At 41.9% G+C, this 25,343-nt stretch overlaps 1 protein-coding gene across 1 annotated transcript in view; it reads right to left on the bottom strand.

The window, feature by feature from the left end:
- Positions 1–3,677: 3,677 nt before the first annotated feature.
- Positions 3,678–25,343, bottom strand: part of LOC111158722 (solute carrier family 22 member 2) — a 30,619-nt gene continuing 8,953 nt past the window's right edge. The window contains exons 4-11 of the mRNA XM_022520949.1: positions 23,736–23,904; positions 19,026–19,140; positions 17,415–17,521; positions 15,828–16,042; positions 14,863–14,971; positions 13,944–14,056; positions 9,473–9,572; positions 3,678–4,109 (exon numbers count right to left, since the gene is read on the bottom strand). Coding sequence (XP_022376657.1) covers positions 4,043–4,109; positions 9,473–9,572; positions 13,944–14,056; positions 14,863–14,971; positions 15,828–16,042; positions 17,415–17,521; positions 19,026–19,140; positions 23,736–23,904 — 995 coding nt within the window. The 3' untranslated portion in view covers positions 3,678–4,042. The remainder of the gene's footprint in view (positions 4,110–9,472; positions 9,573–13,943; positions 14,057–14,862; positions 14,972–15,827; positions 16,043–17,414; positions 17,522–19,025; positions 19,141–23,735; positions 23,905–25,343) is intronic.

Below are 25,343 nucleotides of genomic sequence, written 5' to 3'. Positions count from 1 at the left end.
CTCTGCCTGCCACTTTCCCTGCTTTATGCTCTGTCTCTGACAAATAAATAAATTCTAAAAAAAAAAAAAAATCTCTCCTTATGCACTGTGCAGTCTGGGACTTCCTCTTCCTAGGTCAGTATTTCTGTATTATTATTCCAAATGTCCTTCATTGTGGGGGTCTTTCCATAGAGTAGCTATAAATTGTTTTCAGTCCTTTTTAACTGATGAGTAGATATATAGTTTATTTGAGCATTCCTCATATTTAAAAACTGGTTATTTCCAATTTTGACTGTCATCAGGAAATGACGGAACAACTTTCTCTGAGATGCTTCTGTGTGCACATTTGTGTTTCTCAAAGACATACATTTCTGATATTACGGATGCTACCAAAGTGCCTTCTTAAAGGATGTATCAATCAATGTATAAGTGTCTTCACACCCACATCCACACTTGATATGGACTTTATTAATTTATATTAATTTTATTGATTCATCTGAGTGCAGAATATTTTGTTGTTATTTGTATTTCCCTGGTTAACAACGAGGTTCCACATTTTTTCTTGATAACTTAATTAACCTTTTTATGTTACGTCTGTAAATAACTATTTGTACTCTTAAACAATTATTTTTTCTCTTACTGTCTTTTTCTTATTGATTTTTAGTAGCTCTTTATTTCTGTTGGATATTAACCTTTTGGAAATTTTATATATATATATAGTAACTATTTCTTCAAATCTGTCACTCGACTATTGAATTTGCTTTTGGGATGTGTGTGTGTATGTGTGTGTGTGTGTGTGTGTGTGTGTGTGTGTGTTCATGTGATGTGTGTGAGTTACACAGCCAGCATCATTTAGTTTAGTCTTGTTTTGCATAGTCACATCAGTCAGTCTTTTACTTTACATCTCTTAGATCTTATTCTTGCCCAAGAAGTCCTTCTTATTTCAAATTATGGAAATACTCCTCTATATCTTTTCTAATGTTTCTGTCCTGAAAACTACGGGAACTAATGCCAGGTGTTTCACCTGGTACATTAAACCTGGAATCTTAGACTAGTGCACCCATCTTGACAAATTGGACCTGATTCAACATTATTTCATTCTCCTGGGGTTGGTATCACTACAATTCATTCTTAAATTTCTCCCCAGATTTCTGTCGATGTTACAAAATCTTGAAATTCTTTTTGTGTGTTTTAAGGTATCTCTTCCCCAAACTTCTTATTTCTTCTCTTGAGACATGCTGGAATCTACTCTAGGCATATTTGGGCACGATATGGTGGGTGGGTCTTAAGGTGTCTTGTCATGCCCTCTTAAGGTAACTGTGTAAGATGAGGTCATTAAAACTCTTCAAACAAGGGAAAGTGTTTTTGTTTTACAGAAAGGAAGAGAAGCACTGCTTCTTTTGGCCAAGGAGGTTCAGGGGACTTGGGGGCTCAAGATTTTCAGATTCATTTGTGTCCACTTACAGTTTCTATTTCATTTCTCAGGAGTCCACTCCTTCCCATCCATTCTGCAATTCACATTTCAGAGGCATGTCTAGGCTCTGAATTTAATCTGTGATATAATTCTTAACACATAAGTTCAAATTTTAAGACTGCTTTTCAGTGGTATCAGCCTTGCCTCTACAAAACTCAAGGTCTTGAAAGGCCATCATAAGGACCTCCCAATTTCTCTGGCAATGCCTCAACTTGACGCTTGAAAGCCTAAAGTTTTTGCGTTCTGTTTTAAAATTTCTCCATTGGAGTCAGAAGCAATTGGCTCTATCCCAGAAATTCTGTGGCAACAGACTCCAGTGTGGTGATGAAATCCAGCAGTCCCTTGGCCTCCCAAAGTCTTGCTTTAAATAGGTTCTTCATTTCGGGCAGTCACAGCTTAAATTTAAGTAACTGTTTTGTGACTGAATGTCATAGATAGATACTGTCAGTATCTCACTTTTCCCTGGCAATTATGGCATCAATGTGTTCAATCCCAATCACATCATTTAACAAACTACAGATTTTCTTATTTGGATATCTATTTCCTGGGTGTGGTCCCAAATAGAATATTAATTTATGCTGAATCAACAAAACAGAAACCACTGTAGGTATTTCAGAGAGAGACAATTTGATACAGGAACTCATTTACAAAATTGTTGAGCAAAAGAGAGAAAGCTATGCTAGAGAGAGAAGAGGATGTATACATAAGACCGGGAAACAGCAATTGCTTCTGGCTGGGGCCTGAGACCCTGTTCTTGCCTTGAAGTCAATGAGGCAATGATGTTCCTGCTGCTACTGCTGTTAAAACTGCCCCACTACCATCGAGCTGTGACCAGGAACCCACATTCCTTTGGTTCAGGTGGCCAGCAGCTGTTACTGCAGCTGCCCAAGACACCTTCATGATATGGAAGAAAGACCTCTCTTGCTCCTATCTTCCTATCTGGCCGATGCTACCCATTGGTAGAGCATTATAAGAAGCCAGGTGGCAAAGAGCCAGGAATGTGTAGTTGTAACACCTAGCATTACAGAAGAGAATTTAGGACAAGTATGCGTTCTTTCTCAGGACAATACTGGGAGATGTGCTTCCTCAAAATGAGGGAGAAGACCAAGAATGAGGAAGACTTCTGACCTATGACACAGGGAATCCCACCCAAGAAAGAGGCACTGGGATTGCTCAGGAAGGTGGGGAAAGGAGAGCCCGGGACAACAGCTGGGCAGTAAGCCTTAATATCAGCCAGGCTACACTGGACCAGAAGGGCTGCAGGCTCCAAGTGTGTTTAGAAAGTGGGAGGGCTCCCTGGAAGAAAGAGACGCGTTTGAATGCACTGAGAGATCTATTGTTTTATCAGAGAATTGGGGGGAAAGTGATGGTGCATATATAGAAAACAAGCAATAGAAACCAAGGCCCAAGAGAAATAAAATGCTGTGGAAGAGTAGAGGTGATCATTATATACTATGTGGCTCAGCTGTTAAAAATAATTACACAGTCATAACAACGTGAATGTCAACTTTTGATTGAATAAAAATGTGATAACACGGAGTTTGAAGAGAAGAGAGAAGTTGTGTGTTGGGATGAGGAAAAAGCTGAAGAAAGCTAAACCTTTGTATTTTATATAAAAAGGTCAATAGGTAATGTAATATTTAAACCTAAGAAGTCAAACACTGTCAATTTAAAGCTAGTTATTCAGCTATATAAAGATAAATCACAAGGGAAAAAAATCCAGCTAAAATAGTTGAAAATTATTCCAGAGGCATTGATAGAAGAAGAATAGAGTAAGGAACTTCTGTTTTTCATTATAGGCTTTGAAGTATTTAGCTTCTAAAAGCTTTTATTTACTATATTATCTTGGTAAAATATTAATATAATTTTTAAAACCACAAATTTAGAGCAATTTTTATCGGAGTGAAACATTACCATGTTGGTTTAATAAGCCAACTTCAATGCTGCTCTTTATCAAACTCTTGTCAAGATTTTTTTGTAAAAAGCACACATTTGTACTCATTCAGTCTAAATAGAGGAGATTTAGTGATTACTCAGGTTGCATTTCTGATTCTTTCACTTTAGGTTCCTTTAAAGTGTAACCCAGATAATAATGAATGTATTTTAAAATTTTTCACACATGACACTGAAAGGCCAATTTAAAGTTCCTAATGTTCCAGACAACTTGATATTGTTTAACTGTATTATATGTTTAAGAAAACAGGGTCTCTCTGTTTCCACTTAATTGTTTTTCAGATCTTTTCTATTTTGTTTTCCTGGCCCACAATTCCCCTATGTGTTTTGGTTTGATACCATTGTGGAGAAAGGAATAAAATAAAGAAATACAAAGATGAAAACAATTCCCAGCACCCCAATAGCACTGTCCTAGGAATGCTGGGAACGGAGTGAGCTGGTAGGGTTTGGTAGGATCTGGTCCTATGGGAAGATTTTAATACAGTAGGACAACAAACTCTATTTGGCTACAGACCTAAGTTAGTAGGGTTCAAAGGGGAGTGAGGTTGAGTTCCATGGGCTCTGTGGTGCTTGGAGAAACATCTGTTCTGGACTTGTATCATCACAGCAAGGCCATGGCAAGAGTGGTCTCTCTTCTTAGTTTAAGGGAATGTCTAGTTTCTTGACTTGGAGATAAATCATCTTTTCTTTATTTTTTCTTGGTCTGCAGTAATAAAAAACACGGAGAGGGGATAAAGAAATTGTGAGGAAGCTGAAAACCAAAATAAAGAGGTAAGAAATAAATGGAACAACAAATGGATATAAACTTTGTCTAGGCACAGTATTGCAGTGTTCTGAGTGGTGATTCCTAAAAAGAAAATAGACAGAGCTTGGTGAGTAACTTATGTGATGGGACAGTTCCAAAAATGCTCTTCTGGGAATGGGACTGGCCTATGTTCCTTACTTAAAGTGATCACTTTTCTGTCTAATAAAGGATGCGGATAAGGACTACATTTAATCTTATATCAGTTAAAAATGATGATTGCAAAATCTAGACACTGTTGTCATCAGTCTTTGCAAATACAATTTTAGAAATTATTCTTACCAATGCTTATTTACTTTCCAACAGTTGGGCAAGTGAAAAACCAAATTGCAAATTTTCTCAATCATCTTATCTTTATGAATACCAGGAAGTTGCAGATACTCATTATAGAAATGCTGCTTTCTTCATCCTGCTGTTCCCTGTCATGCCCTTTGGACATGCTCTGCCTGATAATAGTATTAAAATCTGGAGTGGGTCTGCTCCCATGTTCCCCAGCTCCTCACAAAATTTTCCCCACCTGGGGGTGCTTAGTCCTGTCTCAGCTTCTGGGCCAGTCTGAGACAGGGAGTATAGCAGAAGCCCACCCAAATCCCCTGGCAATGCTAGGGTTCTCTCAGGCTCCAGATATAGGGGCCCAAGGAAGTTGGTGGTGCTCCCAGGGTCTCTATGTCAACAACAGTAACAACAAAAGCAGCAGCAGCAACAACAGAAACAATAATTACAACAGGAAGACCAGCAACAACAGAAATAATGCCAGAAACAGGAACAGCAGCAGTAACAATAGTAACAACAGTGACAATAGCAGCAGCAATAGTAACAATGGCAACAACAGCAGCAACAATAGTAACCACAACAATAAGAAAAATAAGAGTAACAATAGTAATAATAATAACAGGAACCACACCAGCAACAATAGTGACAACAACAGGAACCATAGCAGCAGCAGCAACAGTAACAACAACAGCAGCAACAACATCAATGGTAACAATAGCAACAATAACAGCAACAATAGGAACAATGACAGCAGCAATAATAGTAACAACAGGAAAAATAGCAATGATAGTAACAACAGCAACAACAGGAATAATAGGAACAACAACAGCAGCAACAACACCAGCAGCAATAATAGTAACAACAGCAGCAACAACGGCAATAATAGCAACAACAGGAACAGCAACAACAATAACGACAACAGCAACACCACCAGCAGCAACAGTAACAACAACAGCAACTCCACCAGCAGCAACAGTAACAAGAGCAACAACAGCAGCAGTCATGATAACAACAGTAACAACAGCAGTCATGGTAACAACACCAACAACAGCAACAGCAGCAGTCATAGCAACAACAGCAACAATAGCAGCAACAACAGCAACAATAGCAGCAGCAACCATAGTAACCACCACAACAACAACAGGAACAGCAGCAGCAGCAACAGTAACAATAATAGCAAAAACAGCAACAATAGCAACAGCAACAATAGTAACCATAGCAACAGCAGCAGGAGCAATGACTGTAACCACAGCAACAACAGGAGCAGCAGCAGCAGCAATAGTAACCATAGCAACAACTATAGCAGCAACAATAGTAACAAGAACAATAAAAACTGGAATGATGGCATCAATAATAGTAATAACAGGAACCATGGCAGCAACAATAGTGACAACAATAGGAACCACAGCAGCAGCAACAGTAACAATAGCAACAAAAACAGCAACCATAGGAACAAAGACAGTAACAACAACAGTAAACAGAGCAACAACAGCAGCAATAACAGGAACAACAGTAATGATAGTAACAACAATAACAACAACAGGAATAATGGCAGCAGTAGTAGTAATAACAGGAACCATGGCAAAAATAATAGTAACCATAGCAACAACAGCAGCAACAACACCAGCAGCGGCAACAATAGTAACAACAGCAGCAACAACAGTAACAACAGCAGCAACAGCAGCCATATTAACAATAGCAACAACAGTAGTCATAGTAACAACAGCAACAAAAGCAACAATAGCAGCAGCAACAGTCATAGTAACAGTAACAACAGCAGCAGTCATAACAACAACAATAACAGCAACAACAGCGACAATAGCAGCAGCAACGGGAACAATGGCAGCAACAACCATAGTAACCACAGCAACAACAGGAATAGCAGCAGTAAGAACAGCAGCAGCAACAGTAACAATAATAACAACAACAGCAACAATAGCAACAGCAACAATAGTAACAACCATAGCAGCAACAATAGTAATAAGAACAACAACAATAGGAACAATGGCATCAATAATAGTAATAACAGGAACAACAGCAATGACAGCAGCAACAAAAGGAACAACAGCAGCAGTAGTAGCAGCAATAGTAACAACAGCAACAACAGGAACAGCAACAATAGCAGCAGCAACAACAGGAACAGCAACAATAGCAGCAGCAACAGTAACAATAATAGCAACAACAGCAGCAGTCATAATAACAACAGCAACAACAGCAGCAGCACAAATCTTCATAAAAGTATCTGTAGATCACAGAGAAGATCTACACATAAAAGTATCTGTAGATCACACCAAGAGAAGGCATATAAACCAACAGCAGGAATAATCTTGGTGACATCTACCAAACCGGATGAACCAGCCTGATGGGAAAATTCTTACAAGTAGATGTGTCTGTGTCTCTCACGGAGCCATGCTTCCCTATCTCAAAACCATTCAGAATATGTTTTAAACTTTGATTTCCACTCAGTCATCTAGGGACAAAATCACCTGTTTTACAAAGCAGCTGTGGAAACTTCCGTGAATAATAGAATGGCTATTGGACATTTCCAAAGAGCCAGGCACTTTCCATGCATGTATCTCATTACAAAAATCCAATGAGTAGAAACTGTTGTCCCCATTTACAGATGAAGAAATCAAGGCTTGGAAGAGTTAAGACCACATGATGGGAAATGTCAGGACCTGGCCTAACAGATTACAGCCCAGGCTCCTCCTCACAACACATTACTGCCTTCCCAGCTTGGAGCTGCTGCACAAGCCTGGAGAGCCCACGATTAGAGATGTTGTGGAAGGAGCTCAGCATTTAGTCCACAGCTATATGGGAAGCACCTGGTCTGTGCTGAGTCCTAGGGATACAACAGTAAATGCGGTACAGTCTGTGTCCAAAGGGAGGCTCATGTGCATGGGAAGGTTCACTGAGATAGAGATATGGGGGGCTGGGGGACAGTTGGTCTAGATCAAGGATCTCAAGCTCAAATGTCTGCATACACCAGGCAGAAATAATAAATGTGCTAGGCACGAGATAGCGGGGAATGTGGCTCTGTGCCTCCTCCAACAGGCATGCCCTTCCAAGCCTCCAGCCAACCCTGCAGCTCCTGCAAACTACCAGCAAGAGGAAATGCCTGCTCTGGGTTACCAAATCCCTGGAATTTTTTTTCTTTAACAGATCCTGGAAATCCAGCTTATGTGGAATTTCCCACTTTAAAAATACCATGTGTCAAGCAAAGCCCTTGAGGCCCTGATGTCTTGTGGGTCACCAATGTGTGACCTCTGGCTTGAGCTCAAAGGCCTTTTGTAATGTTGAGCTCCAAGTTCTAGGAAAAGCCTTAGACCACAGCTATTCTTTGCAGCCCCATCTGCATGGGCGCCGAGTGTGTTAAATGGGAACATTGTGTAGAACGGATAAAATTCAGTTCAGTTCATGGTCCCAGCAAGCCAGAACTGGAATACAATTAAAATGAGTAAAAACATCTAAGCATACTGCATGAAGAAATTGTGGGCAGTGTGTCCTATGTTTCTCTTCATTAGACTTTCTTAAGTTTAATTTTTGAATAGGTTCCCATGGTCCAAAATTCAGAAAGTAGAAAAAGGTATGCACTGGAAATCCCTCCCACCTGTGTTCTACAGCCACTGAACCCACAGACAGCCAACATTCTGGTTCTTGCATATTCTTCCAAAGACACAGGTAAAGATACAGGTAAATATATATATTTATCAAGTAGTTGCCATACGCAGCATGGAGGCCAATGTGAGGCTTGAACTCAGGACCCCAAGATCAAGATCTGAACTGAGATCGAGTCGGATGCTTAACGGACTGAGCCACCCAGGTGTCCCCCTTTTTTAAATTAGCAATGTATCTTAGGGGACTTTCCTTATCAGTGTGTATAAAGCTGCCTTCTTCTTTTAATGGCTGTAGAGTATTTTACTGACATAATTTATTTAACTGGACCATAATTTATATAACTGGACTCCTAATCAATGTGCATTTAGGTTGTTTCCAATCTTTTGTTACATAAAAAAATTGTCTTAAATACTAATCTTGTACATAAGTCATTTTGTACATGTAAATTCATGGAAGTGTGGAATTGCTCGGTAAAAAGGAACACACAGGGGCACCTGGGTGGCTCAGTCAATTAAGCGTCTGCCTTTGGTTCAGGTCATGATCCTGGCGTCCTGGGATCAAGCCTTGCATCAGGCTCCCTGCTCATAGGGGGTCTGCTTCTCCCTCTCCCTCTGCAGCTCTCTCTGCTTGTGCTCTTTCTCGCTCTCTCTCTCAAATAAATAAATAAAAATCTTAAAATAATAAATACACATTTTTTATACTTTTGTCATATTGCCATCATAGAGATTTCAACTGTGTATTTCCACAGGCAATGTAGGACACTGTTTCCTTACATTCTTCCCCAAAACAATGTTACCAAGTGGTTTGGTCTTCAACAATCTAAGTTGTGAGGAGTGGTGTTCATTCATATTTCTCTTGTTATGTAGGAAGTGAGCATATTTTCATATCTTTAAGAGCTGCTTTTATTTTCCTTTCACTGAATTATATGTTCAAATCCTTAACCCATTTTTTCTTCTGTGTGGTTCTCTTATAGATTTGTTAGAGCTCCTTATATATTAAGAAAATTAGTCCCTTATAGAGGAGTAAATATTTTCTCCACATTTGTTGTTATTATTATTTTTTTTTTAGCTTCTGTTAGTTTTTCAATGCAGAATTCTTTGTTTTTATAAAAGCAAACTTATAGATCTTTAAAAAAATTAGTCCTGGATTTTTTTTTTTTTCTGTACTTACAGAGAGACCTTCCTCACTATGAAACCACGAGTATTTTTCTATGGTATGTTCATTATTTTACTGTTTCTTTGTGTTTTCCAGTCTTTGATCTCATGTGACTTGATCTCAATGGATGGTATGAGGTATAAATTCAACCTCAGATTTTTTTTCCAACTGGCTACAGAGTTGGCCCAGATGTGTATGGAGAAATTTGAGCTCCCTACCTCTGCATGTTTTCAGCTTCGTCAATAGTCTCAGGCAAAGCCTTCCCTTTGGTCTCCGGGAGCAGCAACACCAGTCCCCCAGCAACCAAGCCAATCACCGCTGGAAGCCAAACAAATGCAAATCACATTAAGAACTAAAACATGCAGGCTTTATAATAGGAACTTCTTAAAAAAATTTTGCGTGTGTGATTTTCTATACTTACATATTTCTTTTTTATCTCTGACTATCCTATAAATATTTTGCTGATTCTAAACTCTGTTGGATTATAATTCCTTATAGGGAGATGGAATACTCAACATTTCGAGTCAAGGTTATTCTAGGCTAGAAAACATTGCCATAATATTAAGATACATTGGAGTTAGAAAATAACTCAGAAAAAAAAAATCAACTCTAAGGAAAGGAAGAACATAACCCTGCCAATATTAAGCACTTAGTAATGAGAATTAGTCAGAAACTTGGAGCACGAAGAGAACCCAGAAGTCGTGAATCACATATCACTGCATCATGGCTTTTAAAAAGCATAGCCAGGCCTATACTTTCAGTTCTGATTCAGGTGTTTGAGAAATTCCTTTTGTTCCTTTTTCCTTTGTCAGCAGCTGTAATGTTTTTGCACATGCTGGGGAGTCATAGTAAACATTCGAGTGTTTATGTGTCTTTAAATTCCCATTAACGTTTTGGGATTTTAAGGTTATGTTTTATGTTTTGTGGTAACAGAATGCAGGAAGTAGATGTGGAGTTTTCACTGGTTTTGGAGTTCCAAAAAAATGCACACTGGCCTCTGTTTTTACATCTTTACAGAATGACAGGAATCGAAGCCACGGAGAGAGGTTTAGGACTCTGGTGGAGCTCTGGGTGTCTGGCATCCAGCGCTGAGCCCGCACTCACTGGTCTCAGAGCCCTGGGAAATTTGGCACCAGGCTCGTGGCCATAAAGTGGGTTGATACTCCCACCTCACACGCTTGTACTAAGACTGAAATGCACTCCTGCTTGTTCCATGGCTGACCTTGTCAGAGAGTTATGAATGAAGTAGCCACCTTCAGAGATTCTCCAAACATGTAAAGATTCACTTGGTTGTAACTTGTGCAAATTTTACACGTATTTGCTGGCTTTGATTCTCTGCAGTGAGTGAATTAGGAAGAGAATATATAATAGATTAATCAAATGATCATCTCTTCAGCTTTTTATATTTGCAAAGATAAGCCTCATTAACCAGGGTATTTCTTTTTTTAAAAATTAATTTAATTTTATTTTTTCAGTGTTCCAAGATTCATTGTTTATGTACTGTACCAGTGCTCCATGCCATATGTGCCCTCCTTAATACCCACCACCAGGTTCACTCCCACCTCCCTCCCCTCCAAAACCCTCAGTTTGTTTCTCAGAGTCCACAGTCTCTCATGGTTCGTCTCCCCCTCCGATTTCCCCCAACTCACTTCTCTCCTTCTCCTAGTGTTCCCCATGTTATTCCTAATGCTCTACAAGTAAGTGAAACCATATGATAATTGACTCTCTCTGCTTGACTTATTTCACTCAGCAGAATCTCCTCTAGTCCCATCCATGTTGATACAAAAGTTGGGTATTTATCCTTTCTGATGGAGGCATCATACTCCATTGTATATATGGACCATACCTTCTTTATCCATTCACCTGCTGAAGGGCATCTTGACTCTTTCCACAGTTTGGCGATTGTGGCCATTGCTGCTATAGACATTCTTTTCACTCTATCTGTATCTTCGGGGTAAATACCCATTAGTGCAATTGCAGGGTCATAGGGTAGCTCTATTTTTAATTTTTTGAGGAATCTCCACACCGTTTTCCAAAGAGGCTGCACCAACTTGCATTCCCACCAACAGTGTAAGAGAGTTCCCCTTTCTCCACAACCTCTCCAACACTGTTGTTTACTGTCCTGTTAATTTTGGCTATTCTAACTGGTATAACGTGGTATCTCAGTGTGGTTTTGATTTGAATATCCTTGATGGCTAATGATGATAAACATTTTTTCATATGTCTGTTAGCCATTTGTATGTCTTTTCTGGAGAAGTGTCTGTTTGTGTCTTCTGCTCATTATTTGATGTGATTATCTGTTTTTTAAGTGTTGAGTTTGAGGAGTTTTTTTTTATAGATCTTGGATATCAGCCCTTTGTACTGTCACTTGCGAATATCTTCTCCCATTCCATGGGTTGCCTCTTTGTTTTGTTGACTGTTTCCTTTGCTGTGCAGAAGCTTTTGATCTTGATGAAGTCCCAAAAGTTCATTTTTGCTTTTGTTTCCTTTGCCTTTGGAGACATATCTTGAAAGAAGTTGCTGTGGCTGATGTCGAAGAGGTTACTGCCTATGTTCTCCTCCAGGATTTTGATAGATTCCTCCCTCACATTGAGGTCTTTTATTCATTTCAAGTTTATCTTTGTGTATGGTGTGAGAGAATGGTTGAGTTTTATTCTTCTATACATAGCTGTCTGATTTTCCCAGCACCATTTATTGAAGAGACTGTCTTTTTTCCATTGGATATTTTTTCTTGCTTTGTTGAAGATTATTTGACCATAGAGTTGCAGTCCATACCTGGGCTCTCTACTCTGTTCCACTGGTCTATGTGCCTGTTTTTGTGCCAGTACCATGCTGTCTTGGTGATCACAGTTTTGTAGTAAAGCTTGAAATCAGGCAACATGATGCTCCCAGCTTTGTTTTTCTTATCAACATTTTTCCCAGTGCTCTTTCAACTGTTCATTTCTTGATTTTCAGGCTCTAGATAATTGCTTCTGGTTATTTCAAGACCACAGTCAGTACGCCATTATTGTATGCCAAAGAATGGAAAAGGAGTAAACATGGAAAAGTATTTGTCTTGTTTCTTGCTAGCTGCTCAGATTGGTGAGAAAAGAAGACAGAACTATAAGCATTGATAAAAGTGGAAGTCGACTTTGAGTTTATTTGAAAGGGTGAAATAGAGTTAAAATCCTTGATCTTTTCCAGGGGAAGGTGAATGCCAAGGGAGGTTCCACAGAGGCTCATCTAGGTCTGGACTTGGCATTGCATTTTTAAATGGTCCTTGGAGAAACATGAAGTTTGTTCTCCACAAATATTTCACTGACCTGTAGGTCACTCACTGCTCACCTAAGGGAGTGGCCAAGATTGAGGCGCTTCCACCTTCCTCCTTGGAAGGAAGGCATCCAGAAAGTGTTGTGGTATTTTTCCAAGATGGAAAGAAGGCTCTGCACAGGTCCGTCAGCCAGTGTTGGGAGAGGAAGGTGCCAGGGTCATGCTTATGCCAGGATAAAGAGCTTGTGTTCTGTCAACTTTGGCCATTTTACTGTTACTAAGTCGCAGCCGAGAGGAATTCACTGGGTCTGTTTTGAGGGTGAGTTTTATCAGCAGTGTGGAACATTTATTTGCTTTCACAACTACAGCAGTGGAAAATTTCTTCCTCACACATCCCTTGAGAAGAGGAATGAGCAGAGGTACTTGTGTGTGACCAATGCGTGGCATTAGGAGAAAAGCCACCTGGAAGTGCCCCCGGTGTACAGAGTGTCTTGTCTTCCCTCCCCCCAAATTAAGTGAGGGTTGAGGAAAACTGTTCATGTCTGTTTAGACCCACTCCCAGTGGGTCTAAAAGAAGGCTGAGCTGGGTGTGTTGAGGCCTTCTGGCTAGCTCAAGGAGGTGAATGCTGTGTGCATGACTCTGGACACCCCTTCGTACCCCTCTGTGTGGCATACAGGGAAGATCTGTCCCATTGTCCACAGCTATGGGGAAAAGAATGGACATGAACAAATGGGAGTGTCCATGATTCCCAGACACCTTCCGCAGTCTGTAGATGTTATGTTCAACATTGGCCTCTGCATATTAATTGCTGATAGTTAGGTTTGTCCCTGTCACCGTCCATGCTGCAGGCTGGACAGTGAGGGGACAGGGAGGACTCCACACTGGTACATTCCTTCAGGGTTGGAGGAAAGGGCTGTGCCAATCCTCCTTAAATCTAATTGCCCAAGGGATTTGGGGAAGGGGCACCCAACACCAACAGAGGTGTGCAGTGATGCTGATGCATTTCCTTAATTGTGGTCTTTCAAAACCCCCTTGGTTTTAGCCACTTTTTGTTGAAGTAATGAAGTGAAAAGTTTTGTATTTTCCCATGTTTGGCCATAAAGGAGGCAGAAAAAGTGAGCTCTGTGACAAAGAGACTCAAGCAGGGGTGGAAATCGGTGAGGAGAGAGTTAAGGGTGTTCTTCAGGCAAACAGCTTTCCACCTCACTCCTTCTTGAACTTTGTATCGCTGAGGCTGGGAGTCCTAGTGGTTCCCATACTTGAGTCTTAGTAGGCACCACTAGTATTACCTATGCTATTACTAACAATGAGAGAAGTACTAATTATTATAACTGGCATTCAGTAGTTGTCAGGAGGCGTGATACCTATTTTGAGATGGAACAATGGAGGTCCCTAGAAAAATAGGTTTTCATTTAAAGATATGTCTGAGGATTTCTCACCAAAAACCACCAGCGGGAGCTCATGCCAGACATCAGTGAGCCGATAGACCAGGAACGGTGTGACGATGCCACCGATGTCACACATGGAGGAACAGACAAGGACACCCAGATTCCTGAAATACGTGGAGCTGATTTAATTTCCAGCTTCCACCATAGAGTACTTATTCCCACCCCACCCCCAAATAAATCCTCCCCAAATCGCTAAAGTGTCTGTGAACTGAAAAAATGGTGTTCACCTTGTTTTCAACACACATAAATGGTGCATGATTCATAATTCCACTCATATTCTGTTGTACTTGTTTTATATTAGTCTTTTTTGAAGATTTTTAATGGGGGGAGCATTTTTCACTTTTTACTTTGGTCATCTGTCTTCCCTTCACTGTTCTTTGGTCCTGTTCATACTGTTTTATTTCTTTTCTTTTTTTCAAAAAAAATATTTATTTGAGAAAGAGTGAGTTAGAGAGACAGAATGAGCTGGAGAGAGTGAGGGCCCAAGGGGGAGGGAGAAGCAAACCCCTTGCTGAGCAGGGAACGGGATATGGGGCTCGATCCCAGGATCCTGGGATCATGACCTGAGGCAAAGGCAGACGCTTAACCTACTGTGCCACCCAGGCGCCCCTTGTTTGTGCTGTTTCTGATCACTATTGCCCATGGCCATTTGGTAATCCCTCTCTTGAAACCAGTATCTTCTGTTCTCACTTCACAGTGACTGTATTTGACCCTACCCTGTAACTGTGAGATGTGGTCTGGCTACTGCCTTTAAATGTTCTTACCCTCTCTCGCCCTGTGGTTTTGTTTGGTTTTTGGTTTTTCTTGCCCTGTGTTTTGAAAAGGAAGGTGCCATCTGCTGGCACTCATAGTTCTAGCCCATAAGCCAACACCCCACCCATCTTCTTCATGTTGAGGAAAATGTGCTCACCTGATGAACGTGGGGTAAAGCTCTGCGTTGACCAGGCAAACCATTTCGAAGGCCATTGTAATCCCCATTCTACCTAAACACGCAACTATAACTCTTAGCCAATGGAGACCTGAAGGGCAAAAATGCACCAATTACACACACTGTACACAATCCCTGGTCTGCAAACAGTACTCCAGATGGGAGAGTCCACATTCCAGAATGGGATGAGAATGCAATATTCTTCTTCTCTAAACTCAAGACTTTTGAGCAAAATTTCCCATCTCTGTTAGTTGTAACCTTGGACAAGATTCTAACACTCCCTTTAGACCTCAGTCATTAATGACAACTGGATTATACCAGTTTACAAAGCTGGGCCAACTCTAATTTATACAGGCCATCCCCCCAAAACAGCAAAATGTGGGCATATTTTAAATAAATGCTAATAACTACAGTGTTGAAAGAAAGCTCCATGTTGCCAATAGGATTCTGTTGTACAAGTTTTTGCTTCTCCTAATTGAGAAAGCATTTGAAAAGGGAAGAAAGGAACTGAACAATTGTGCATTGGTTACATTTCCCTAAACTTTCTTATTTGTTCTGCAGGATGGTGCAGGGAGCTCAAGGGGAGTTACCTAAATAGTATCTGGGAAATGTGGGTATAAGACTTTAAGCCTGGGCCTGCTCTACCCCAAAGCCTATGCTCTCTGTTCTGGGCCAGATCAATGGCCTATGGCATGTGTCCTCTTAGTCTCTTGTTATAGCACATTAGAGAACAATCGTGATTATATTACGGTAGGCAACTGTTAGGTACAATTGTTCTTAAAGACAGGGTGACCATATGAGTTTGCTCAGGAAGGTCCCAGATACTGTGTTCATTCTTTCCAAATTGACTTGGATGATAAATTACATCATCTTACTATCAGAAGGTTGTGACATCCCCTCTTCTTGGGGCCTTGGAAGACAAGACGCTAGCGTGGCTTGACACTTACCATTAGGGATGAAAACCGAGGCGAGACAGGCTGCCCCGGCCACCATATTTGATGCAGCCCATGGAGACCGACGACCTATACGATCAATGGTGAGGATGATGAGGAGGGCGGCTGGGAATTCCACCAAGGCAGAGTAGAAGAAGTCCAAGTAGATATTGCTTCCCGCAAGGCCCATGTGCATGATGAGGCCTTGGTAGAGAACAGAGCTTGTGAACCTGAGCAAAGAGGAGAAGCTCAGATCAAGCCAAGCTCCAGAAGTAAGTCATCAAAAAGGAGAGGCTTCTGGAAAAAGAAGAGTTGATCGTGGATCACCTTTCTGTGTCATCTTCTAATTGCTCTTCCCTTCATTCTACTGCTTTTACATGATCTGGCCCACCACAGTGGCTGACTGGGTCCCCAGAACTGGGACAGGAGAAGCAATTAGGATAACACTCCCTGGCCAAATTGAAAAGTAGGAAGACATGTCTTTCTAAAGTGACTTAGTTGGTAAAACTGTCTCAGGTTATTAGTGGTTGTTAATTCTTTCTTTCTTTGTGGTCTTCTAATGGAATTGGGATCAAAGGGATGGACTACTTAATTCAAATTTTAGGAAGTCAGAGACCCAAACAGGGTACCAAATCCCCAAATGGGTACAACTTCCCTTCTTGCTGATTTCTCCTCTAACACAATACATAGCATTTTGATGGTGTTTTTTGGTTGTGTTTTGTTGACTGGAAGTGTTCATTATCTATAATGACAAATAAGAGGATGCTGGGCAAGAGTCACAACTATTCAGAAAAGGAAAGAAGGGTACGAAGCCAAATTTCCTGGCTGTATTTTAAAGGTAGTATTGATAAGGTTGCTAAATGACTTCCTAAGGAGCCTTGCTTCTGTCTATGGTTCCAAATCTTCTTGTGGCCAGCATGAGTCCTGGGACACACTAAAAGGAAAGTGAGTTGCACTGAAGAAGGCTTGGTGCTGAGTGAACGGCTCACAGCTCTAGGAACAGCCTGCAGATAGCAGAAATGATCACGCATCACCATTGGACTGTAGAGCTCATGGATTATTCCTTGTGGTTTTTTCTCCTTCGTAAGTTTACTTCTTTCTCCAATAGACAAGAAAGGGAAAAGACCCTTTCCTTGCTAGCCCTGTGCATTAAGGAGAGATCTATACTCATTATAGGTATAGAACCAGTAGTTCTCAGGTTGGGCTCTATATCAGACTCCCCTGGAGAATGTCAAAATATTGGTGCCTAGACCCTTCCCTTGACCAATTCAATCAGTATTTTTCTGGGGCCAGGGTTGGGGTTCTGGCATTGATATTTTATAATCTCGCAGGAGATTCTAAGGCAATGCCAAAGTTGTGAACATACTTATCTATGCTTTGAGACTGTAAGCTGATTCCAAACACCTATCTCAAAAAGTGGTATCAGAAAACATGGCTATAAATGAGATCCCTTGCTGTCCACTGTCCATACTTGTACTGGATCTAGGCTGTGTGACAGTGCTCTCTTTGTTCCTCCCCTAATGTGGATGACAAGGATTTAAAATAAAAAAAAGAAAGAAAGAAAGAAAGTGGAGGGATTTTAAAGTAAAAAATTTTCCTTACCAGTTGTACATCAAGATCAAAGTATGTTTCCTTATCTGAGGGGTTCTGACCAAGTCAAGAAATGAAGGATTCAGCTTCTCGTCAACTTCCTCATCAGGTCTGAGGCTCTAGGATAAAAACAGCAGGAACAGCTTTGTGTGGTGAAAGATGGTGTCCCTGGGTAAGACAAGGAATCACGACAGTACCTGCCTGACACCTGCTGAGGGTTTCTAATGAGCCTTTCACACTTACTAGCTCATTTAACCTTGGCTATCCTGGAAGTTCATTCCCATCTTTTTTACCCCCTTCCAGAGAAGGGGAAGCTAGGCTAGGGGGAGTTAGGTCACTCATGCGCGTATGTCCAGCGGCACTGGTCAAGCACAAGGGGGCAGAACGAAGCCCAGCTCAGGGGTCCTGAGGGCTGATGGCACCAGGCATGCTCTTTGTCGGACCAGGAGGCTCTGCTCCGGAATCTTGGCACTCAAAGCAGCTCCATATCACCTAGAGCTTGTTAGAATGAGAGACCCGGGGCACCTGTCCAGACAGGCTGAACCACTCTGCATTTCTGCAAGATCCCCAGGGGCATCCTGTGCACAGATATTAATTAAAGTTTGAGAAGCCCTGTGTTGTAAGAAAACAGTAGGTGGTGGAGTTGAGATTCAATCTCCAGGGTTTGGGAAGGAAACCTTTGCGAAAACCACTCTTTCCTACAGCAACATGGGTGTGTGTGTGGGGGGGGGGGGCGCTCTGCAAGCCTGAGGAGCGAGGGCAAGAACGTTCAGCAGACTCACGACGCTCACGTGAATGAACTCTGCACGTTGGCCAGACAGTGATTCACACGTGCTTTAGTCCCTGACAGATTTCTGAAAGGATCTAAAACTTAAGAATGAGGGCTATGCTGGTCATCCAGGGTAAAGAGGATCTGCCCAACCACCCAGAAACTGAAGAGGAAGTTTAAAAAAAGGGGGGGGCTTCGAGTCCCCAAATGCTCACTCTAAAGTCATGAAAATCATAAATGCTTACAGGTAACCTATCTTAGCTCCTGGCACAGAGACGATTACTCTTACTTTGATGGGGTTTTCTAATCAGCTTGATTTTCACTTTCCCAGCCCCTGTTGGATCAAAAGGCTTCAGCTAAAGACAATGAGGTCTTCCAAAGGCAAAACCACGAAACGTGGAGAAAATGGATGGACATCCCCGTGATATGTTTTATTTCAGAAGGCAGGAGACTGCACAGATCATTCTGGAGCAAGTTTCTATCAAAAATATTTAAAATTCCAAGAAATGATTTCTGTCTGAAGACTCTTCCCTCCTGGAAAAAGCCCCCTCCCTGAGCATGCCAATGAGTACCTGAGGAAGGCAGACACGGGGTACCTGGTACCAGTGACCCCACAGCCTTGGGCTGCACACAGTAGAAGCTTCTCATTTGCCTTTAAGTGATTTTTGGTTTCCTTTTAGTTTTATGTTTTGGATTGATTTAGAATTTTTGACCAGGAACCATGAAGCCTAGTACAACAGAACTACCCTGTTGCATATGGTGAGCCCCTTCTGAGACTCCCCACTGAGAATGCATGGCTTTCTCAGACCCTCCTGTCACTGTTCCTTGATCTGAGAGTTCAGCTGCTTGCTCACCTGAAGGGAGGCAGGCAGAGGTTTTCCATTTTTCTTTGCGATGTACTTCATGACCCTCATGGCTTTAGCACTTTTGTTCTGGGCGATCAGCCACCTTGGAGACTCAGGGATGCACCTAAGGTTTAGCACAAGTGTTATCAGTGCTGTTCAGTATGGGATGTGGGGGTCTTCCTGAGCCCCTGTCCCTGTGAGAGATCTTACACAGTGAGGTTCAGTTGGGTCTACAAAGGAGATAAAATTGTGCGGGAACTGCCCAGCAAAGGAGAGCAACAAAATGAGAAAGCAGCCTACTGGATGAGAGAAAATATTTATAAATCATATATCAGGTAAGGAGTGAATATTCAAAATATACCGAGAACTCATACAACTCAATAGCAATAAAAAAAATCTGCTTTAAAAATGGGCAGAGGAGGGATACCTAGGTGGCTCAGTGGGTTAGGCTGCTGCCTTCGGCTCAGGTCGTGATCCCAGGGTCCTGGGATTGAGTCCCACATCGGGCTCCTTGCTCGGCAAAGAGCCTGCTTCTCTCTCCGCCTCTGCCTGCCTCTCTGACTACTTGTGTGTTCTCTCTCTCTTTCTGACAAATAAACAAATAAATAAAATCTTTTTAAAAAAATGGGCAGAGGATCCTAATACACATTTTTCCAAAGAAGACATTCAGATGGCCAACAGGTGCATGAGGCGATGCTCATCACTCATCACCAGGGAAATACAAACTGAAACCACAATGAGATGTTACTTCACATCTCTTAGAACGGCTAGAATAAAAAAGACAAGAAATAACAAAAGCTGACAAAGGTGTGGGGAAAGGGAAACACTTACACTGGTGGGAATGCAAACTGGGGCAGCCACTGGGGGAAACAGTGTGGAGGGTCCTCAAAAGATTAAAAATAGAGTTACCATGTGATCCAGTCATTCCACTTCTGGGCATCTATTAGAAGGACATGGAACTACTTAATTCAAAAAGGTATACACACCCCTGTGTTTCTTGCAGCATTATTTATAAGAGCCAAGTCATGGAAACAACCTAAGGGTATACACACACACACACACACACACACACACACACACACACATATATATAATGGAATATTATTCAGCCATATAAAAGAACGATGTCTTACCATCTGTGACAACATGGGTAGGCCTATAGGGTATTTTGCTAAGTGTGTAAGTCAGAGAAAGACAAATACTGTAAGATCTCACTTATACACTGAACTTAAAGCAAACAAAGTTCATAGATACAGGGAACAAATTAGTGGTTGTTAGGGGAGGAGGTGGACAAAATGGGTTAAGGGGTTAAAAGGCACAAACTTCCAGTTACAAAATAAATAAGTCCTAAGGATATAATGTATAGCATGGCGACTATAGTTAATAACACAATATTGCATGGGGTGCTTGGGTGCCTCAGTCAGTTGGGCATCTGCTTTTAACTCAGGTCATGATCCCGGAGTCCTGGGATTAAGCCCCACATCAGGCTCCCTACTCAGCGGGGAGGGGTTGTAGTATGTGGGTTTTTCCATCTTCACCAGTTGACTTCTACTCAGCCTTGTACAGGAACCTTGCAGTTCCCCTCTTCAGAGAGTTCCCAGTGGGACTCTGCAAAGCAGAAGCCAACTGAATATCCACCCAGCCCTGTGCTAGAGGGAGGAGAAGTAGGTTGGCTTGGCTAGAGCTTGGAAAGTGCTGAGAGGTGACAGCTGGGGGGCAGGGGTGCAGGTGGAAGGATGCAGTTCCGTTCTGGGGGAAAGCAAGTATTTGCTTTATATATATTATTCTGAGAGCTGATTTCTCAAAGGAAGGAGGTAAGAGTCTGAGGCAAGCTGGTGGATCTGGCCAGACAGGGAATCCCTGTAGCTCCTTGAGCAGGATGCTAGCCGTTTGGATCTGTGTTTGGAGAGCACTCTTGGAACAGCTGCTCTGAGAGATGGGGCTTAAGGGAACTCGGGATGGAAGTTTGTGGGAGTGCAATGGAGACAGGAATCAATACAACTGATTAAGACTTGACATTAGGAATGGAATTGTGGTGAGCTCAGCCACAATCAGTTCACAGCTCACAGAGCACATCCTTTCTGCTGTAACACCATAGCGCAGATTTCCTAGATCACATTTGGTGCACAGGTTCAGCCCAGTCACCCACAGCTCAGGAAGCAGAGTCAGTTCAGCCCTTTGTTGCATGAGCTGAAGGGCCAAGAGGGTGAAAGACTTGGGAACCAGGTCAGAGAAGACAGGAACCATAAATGGCCAACCCATAGGGGGAAAGTCTGGGTGGACTCTTAGAGGCATATCCAGATAGTTCAAGAACTACCTGGGAGAATAGAAATGACTTTTTTTGAAGCTCTAAGTGAAGAATTTGTAGCTCTGGGTACATTTTCTGGGAATGTAACTTCTGGCTCAAAAAGAAGTCTCTGGAACATGAGCTTTGGGTTCTACAGTAAAGTGGCTTGCTTGAAGATGAAGTAGGAGTTAGCCATAATAGTGCCCAAGCAGAGGGTGAATAATCATCTGCTGGGGGCGTGGCTATGGGTCTCTGGCCCTGGACAGGAAACTGAGCCAGAGGGCCCCTAATGTTACCTGCCCTCTGATAGCTGACAGCCTACTGGGACAGACAGACAAGTCTCTCAATGTCAAGTGAACAGTGGATTCCCAAAAAGCAGTAAGACATGAGGGTTACAGAGATGTGTGTGTAATGTCACTGGGCAAGGGACAGGAGCCCCACCTGGGCAGCCTGATTAAGGCCAGCCTTCAAGAAGTCCCTCCTCTGGTGACTGCCACATCCATTCTGCCCCCGTATCTTCTCCCTTCTCATCATGGTAACCACCCCCCCCAACCCCTGCCTTGTTCTGTCCTGGCTCCTCAGCAAGGCTTTCAGGATTTGGCGTTTTCTCGTGATCTACCCCATTCCCTTCCTCTCCTGACTCTGCTCACTTTCTCTGAGTGATTGCCTCCATCCTGTAGCTACAACAAAGACGGGAATTTTACTTGAATTCCTGATCCTTAAGTTCAACCGTGCCTGGCTATGTGCATGTTCATATCCTTTCCATATCTCCAATCTGGCATATCCCAAGTTTGCCTCATCATCCCACCTTCCAAACCCACTCCTCCTCCTGTGTTCCTCATCTCTGAATGGTGCCCCCAGCACATACAGACACACAAGCCTCTGCTCCACCCACAAGGTACCTCCTCCCTCTAAATCTTCACATTCAGTCTCCACCAAGCTCTGTCATTGCTACCTGATGAAACGTATTTACAGTTTCCTTCACTCGCCTTAATTCAGGTCCTGTCCTCTTTTACAAGGATTATGGCAATAGTCCCTTACCTAATCTCTTTATCCCCACTCTTCCCTGCAAACACCTGTTTTCTACTCTACATCGCCGGTGATCTTTTAATAATGTGGTTGCATCATGGAGGTTGCAGACTTGTAAGTAAATTAAATTTGATTCTGTTGAGTAAAAATGGTAAGAAGGGAAGGCTCCAGAGGTGGTCAGAACTTAGATAATGTGTGTGTCTTTTCTGTTGTGCTAAAGCATCAGGGAAATAAAACTGTTGAAAGACTTTGAGGGCAGGAGAGGAACATGGTGGATCTGGATTTTGGAAATGCAGCATGAAACATGGATTGGAGGATGGAAGAGCAAATGTCTAAGAAACCAGAAAGAGTCCATTGCAGGGTGGCTTCAGAGCCATAAATGAGGAAGAATGGATATGGGAGGGGCGTAAGTGTTGGTCTCAGAGTTTGACCAGCTTTTGGAGGAGACAGGCTTCCTGGAAGAGTTGAGGTACTTAATTCTTGACAACTATGGGAAGAACAGGTGGATACATCCAGAAAGTAGTTTGTTGCAAGGGAGAGGGATTTGCTTGATAACCCAGCATCCATCTTGCTTTATTTCAGGTAACCTCGCATTAGGGATTTCTGATAGTTTCTGCTGTTTCCACTGCTTCCATGGTCCCTCAGCAGGGGTAACAAATGTATTTCATATGCCTTGATGATTCTGATTGGCATGGTCTGTCTGGGGTGCCATATTGGTCTGATCTGGGATTGGGACTGGGATTGATTGCGATGTCTGCCTTGGGCAGGGATGTAGAGAAGTGGTGACACAGTGCCACACTCCATCTTCTCTTACACTAAAGTCTCCCCTGGGACAGAATAAGAATACTAACATTGTCAATCTCTGCCAAGGGCACCACAGTCACTAGAAGTTAATTGAAACACCACATAAATTGGGGCACCTTGGTGGCTCAGTCGGTTAAGTGTCCGACTCTTGATTTCGGCTCAGGTAGTGACCTCAGGGTCATGAAATCTAGCCCTGCATTGGGCTCTGAGCCCAGCGAGAAGTCTGTTTGAGATTCTCTCTCTTCCTCCCATTCTGCCCCTCCTCTACCCCATGTGCACTCTTTCTCTCTCAAAAGTGAATAAGTAAATCTTCAAAAAAATAAAATAAACACCACATAAATAATGTGAAAAGATTCAGATCTAAAATTCTTAAGCTCAAAGTAAAAGGACATTCAATTTCCAGAGAGGGAGACCCACTGGCGTTTGTGGTTTTGTTATTGTTTTTTTTTATCCCTGAAACATGGACCTGGGCTTTTCATGAAAGGAAAGAGTGAAGGACACCTTGGAATTTGGAAGGATGGTGTGCATTAAGGGAGGCAGCCTTCCCAGTAAATGAAATAGTTCAAGTTATTTCTTTTTTTTGTTCCAAGTGCGCTTACCAGTAATAGAGCACAAAGCAGACGTTGGGCAGAGTAACAGTGAGCTGCAGCCACCTCCAGTGCGGAAGCACGTAAGCCACACCAGTCAGCACCAGGAGCCCGACGGTGAAGGCCACTTGGTAAACAATGCCCACTGTTCTCCGATAGCTCAGCCCGACAAATTCTGTAACTGCAGAGAGAGCCCAGATGGTCAGTCAAGTCGGTATGGCAATGAGTTGGCTGTCCAGCCTTGGGGAGACTAGCATGCCAACCTCAAAAAAGAGACCAAATTCTAGAATTTTTTAAAACAACTTTCCAAAAATTTAAATGTTCTTTGGGTTCTTTTATTGCTGTCACATCAATTAATATAAGATCTTGTAATTCCACATTGGGTGGGGTGAGAGGACTGCCAGTGTGAGCAAAATGTTTGATTTAGAGAATAATTTCAAGGGCTAATGCAACTGGATTTCGGATATGTGCAAAAAAATTTTCTGAAGCAATCCAAAGTTTTTTTTTTTTTTGAATTGTCTTTGCCTGTTTAAAAAAAGTAATCCAGTTGTTTTTATTTGCAAAAGTTTGATCTAGAGTAAGAAGGCAATGGTAGTTTAAGACCTGAATAAAGGGATCCAACATTGACTTGAGACTGTAGGTGGTTTTAATGTAGGTGAACATCTCAATATAACTCATTTTCTTATATGAGTTAAATATTCTCTGGACAATCATGATCATGTGTGTAAATGGCTTGGAAACCTGGTGGTGGGTTTAGTGGGTTTCCATACTGATTGGTTAGCTGGTACTGGCTTGCAAGAACTGATTTTTAAATTTCCAGGGGCGCCTGGGTGGCTCAGTGGGTTAAAGCCTCTGCCTTTGGCTCAGGTCATGATCCCAGGGTCCTGGGATCGAGCCCCGCATCAGGCTCTCTGCTCAGCGGGGAGCCTGCTTCCTCCTCTCTCTCTGCCTGTCTCTCTGCCTACTTGTGATCTCTATCTGTCAAATGAATAAATAAAAAAATCTTTAAAAAAAATAAATAAATTTCCAGGAATTTTGCAAGTTTGTTATTAAGCCCATTTGTATTTTAAAGTGGGTTATGGTGGGGGTATTTACAATTTTGAAATCAGACAACACCAAAAATCAGGGGTTTTATTTTCCAAAAGCCAGTTATCAGCACCCCACTGCAGGTGGTAAAATAATCAGCTTTCTCCCATTCCATGACTGCTCCTTGACAGATGTGTGAAGTCCACAGTACATGGATCTATGGGATAGTCATTTCTATATCACAAACATATTAGAATTTAAATTCCAAGTATTCCATGAGCCACAGACCTTTGGGTTTAAACGTTCAGTAATCATGTTAAAGACTTCAACTATTTATAAATCATATAGAAATGCACCTGAAAAATATTTCCATATAATACTGCAAATGATCAAAAAGTATTTAAAACAGAGTTAAACAAAAGTCTGTAAGAGCTCAATAAGTAGAAATATCTTGAAGTGGTTGGAGTCATGGACAGGGTCTGAGGGTCGTGGGGTAGAAGGTCAAACAGCAAGTTGTACCTTAAGGACATTCAGAAGGACTGGAGGGGAAATTAATGGGCAGAAGGCTGAAATTTATACAATTAATTTATACAT

The sequence above is a fragment of the Enhydra lutris genome, unplaced genomic scaffold (genome assembly GCF_002288905.1).
Source record: "Enhydra lutris kenyoni isolate GAN:26980312 unplaced genomic scaffold, ASM228890v2 scaffoldscaffold62, whole genome shotgun sequence".
In the NCBI taxonomy this organism is placed as follows: Eukaryota; Metazoa; Chordata; class Mammalia; order Carnivora; family Mustelidae; genus Enhydra; species Enhydra lutris.
This window is presented reverse-complemented; position numbering and strand designations above follow the sequence as displayed.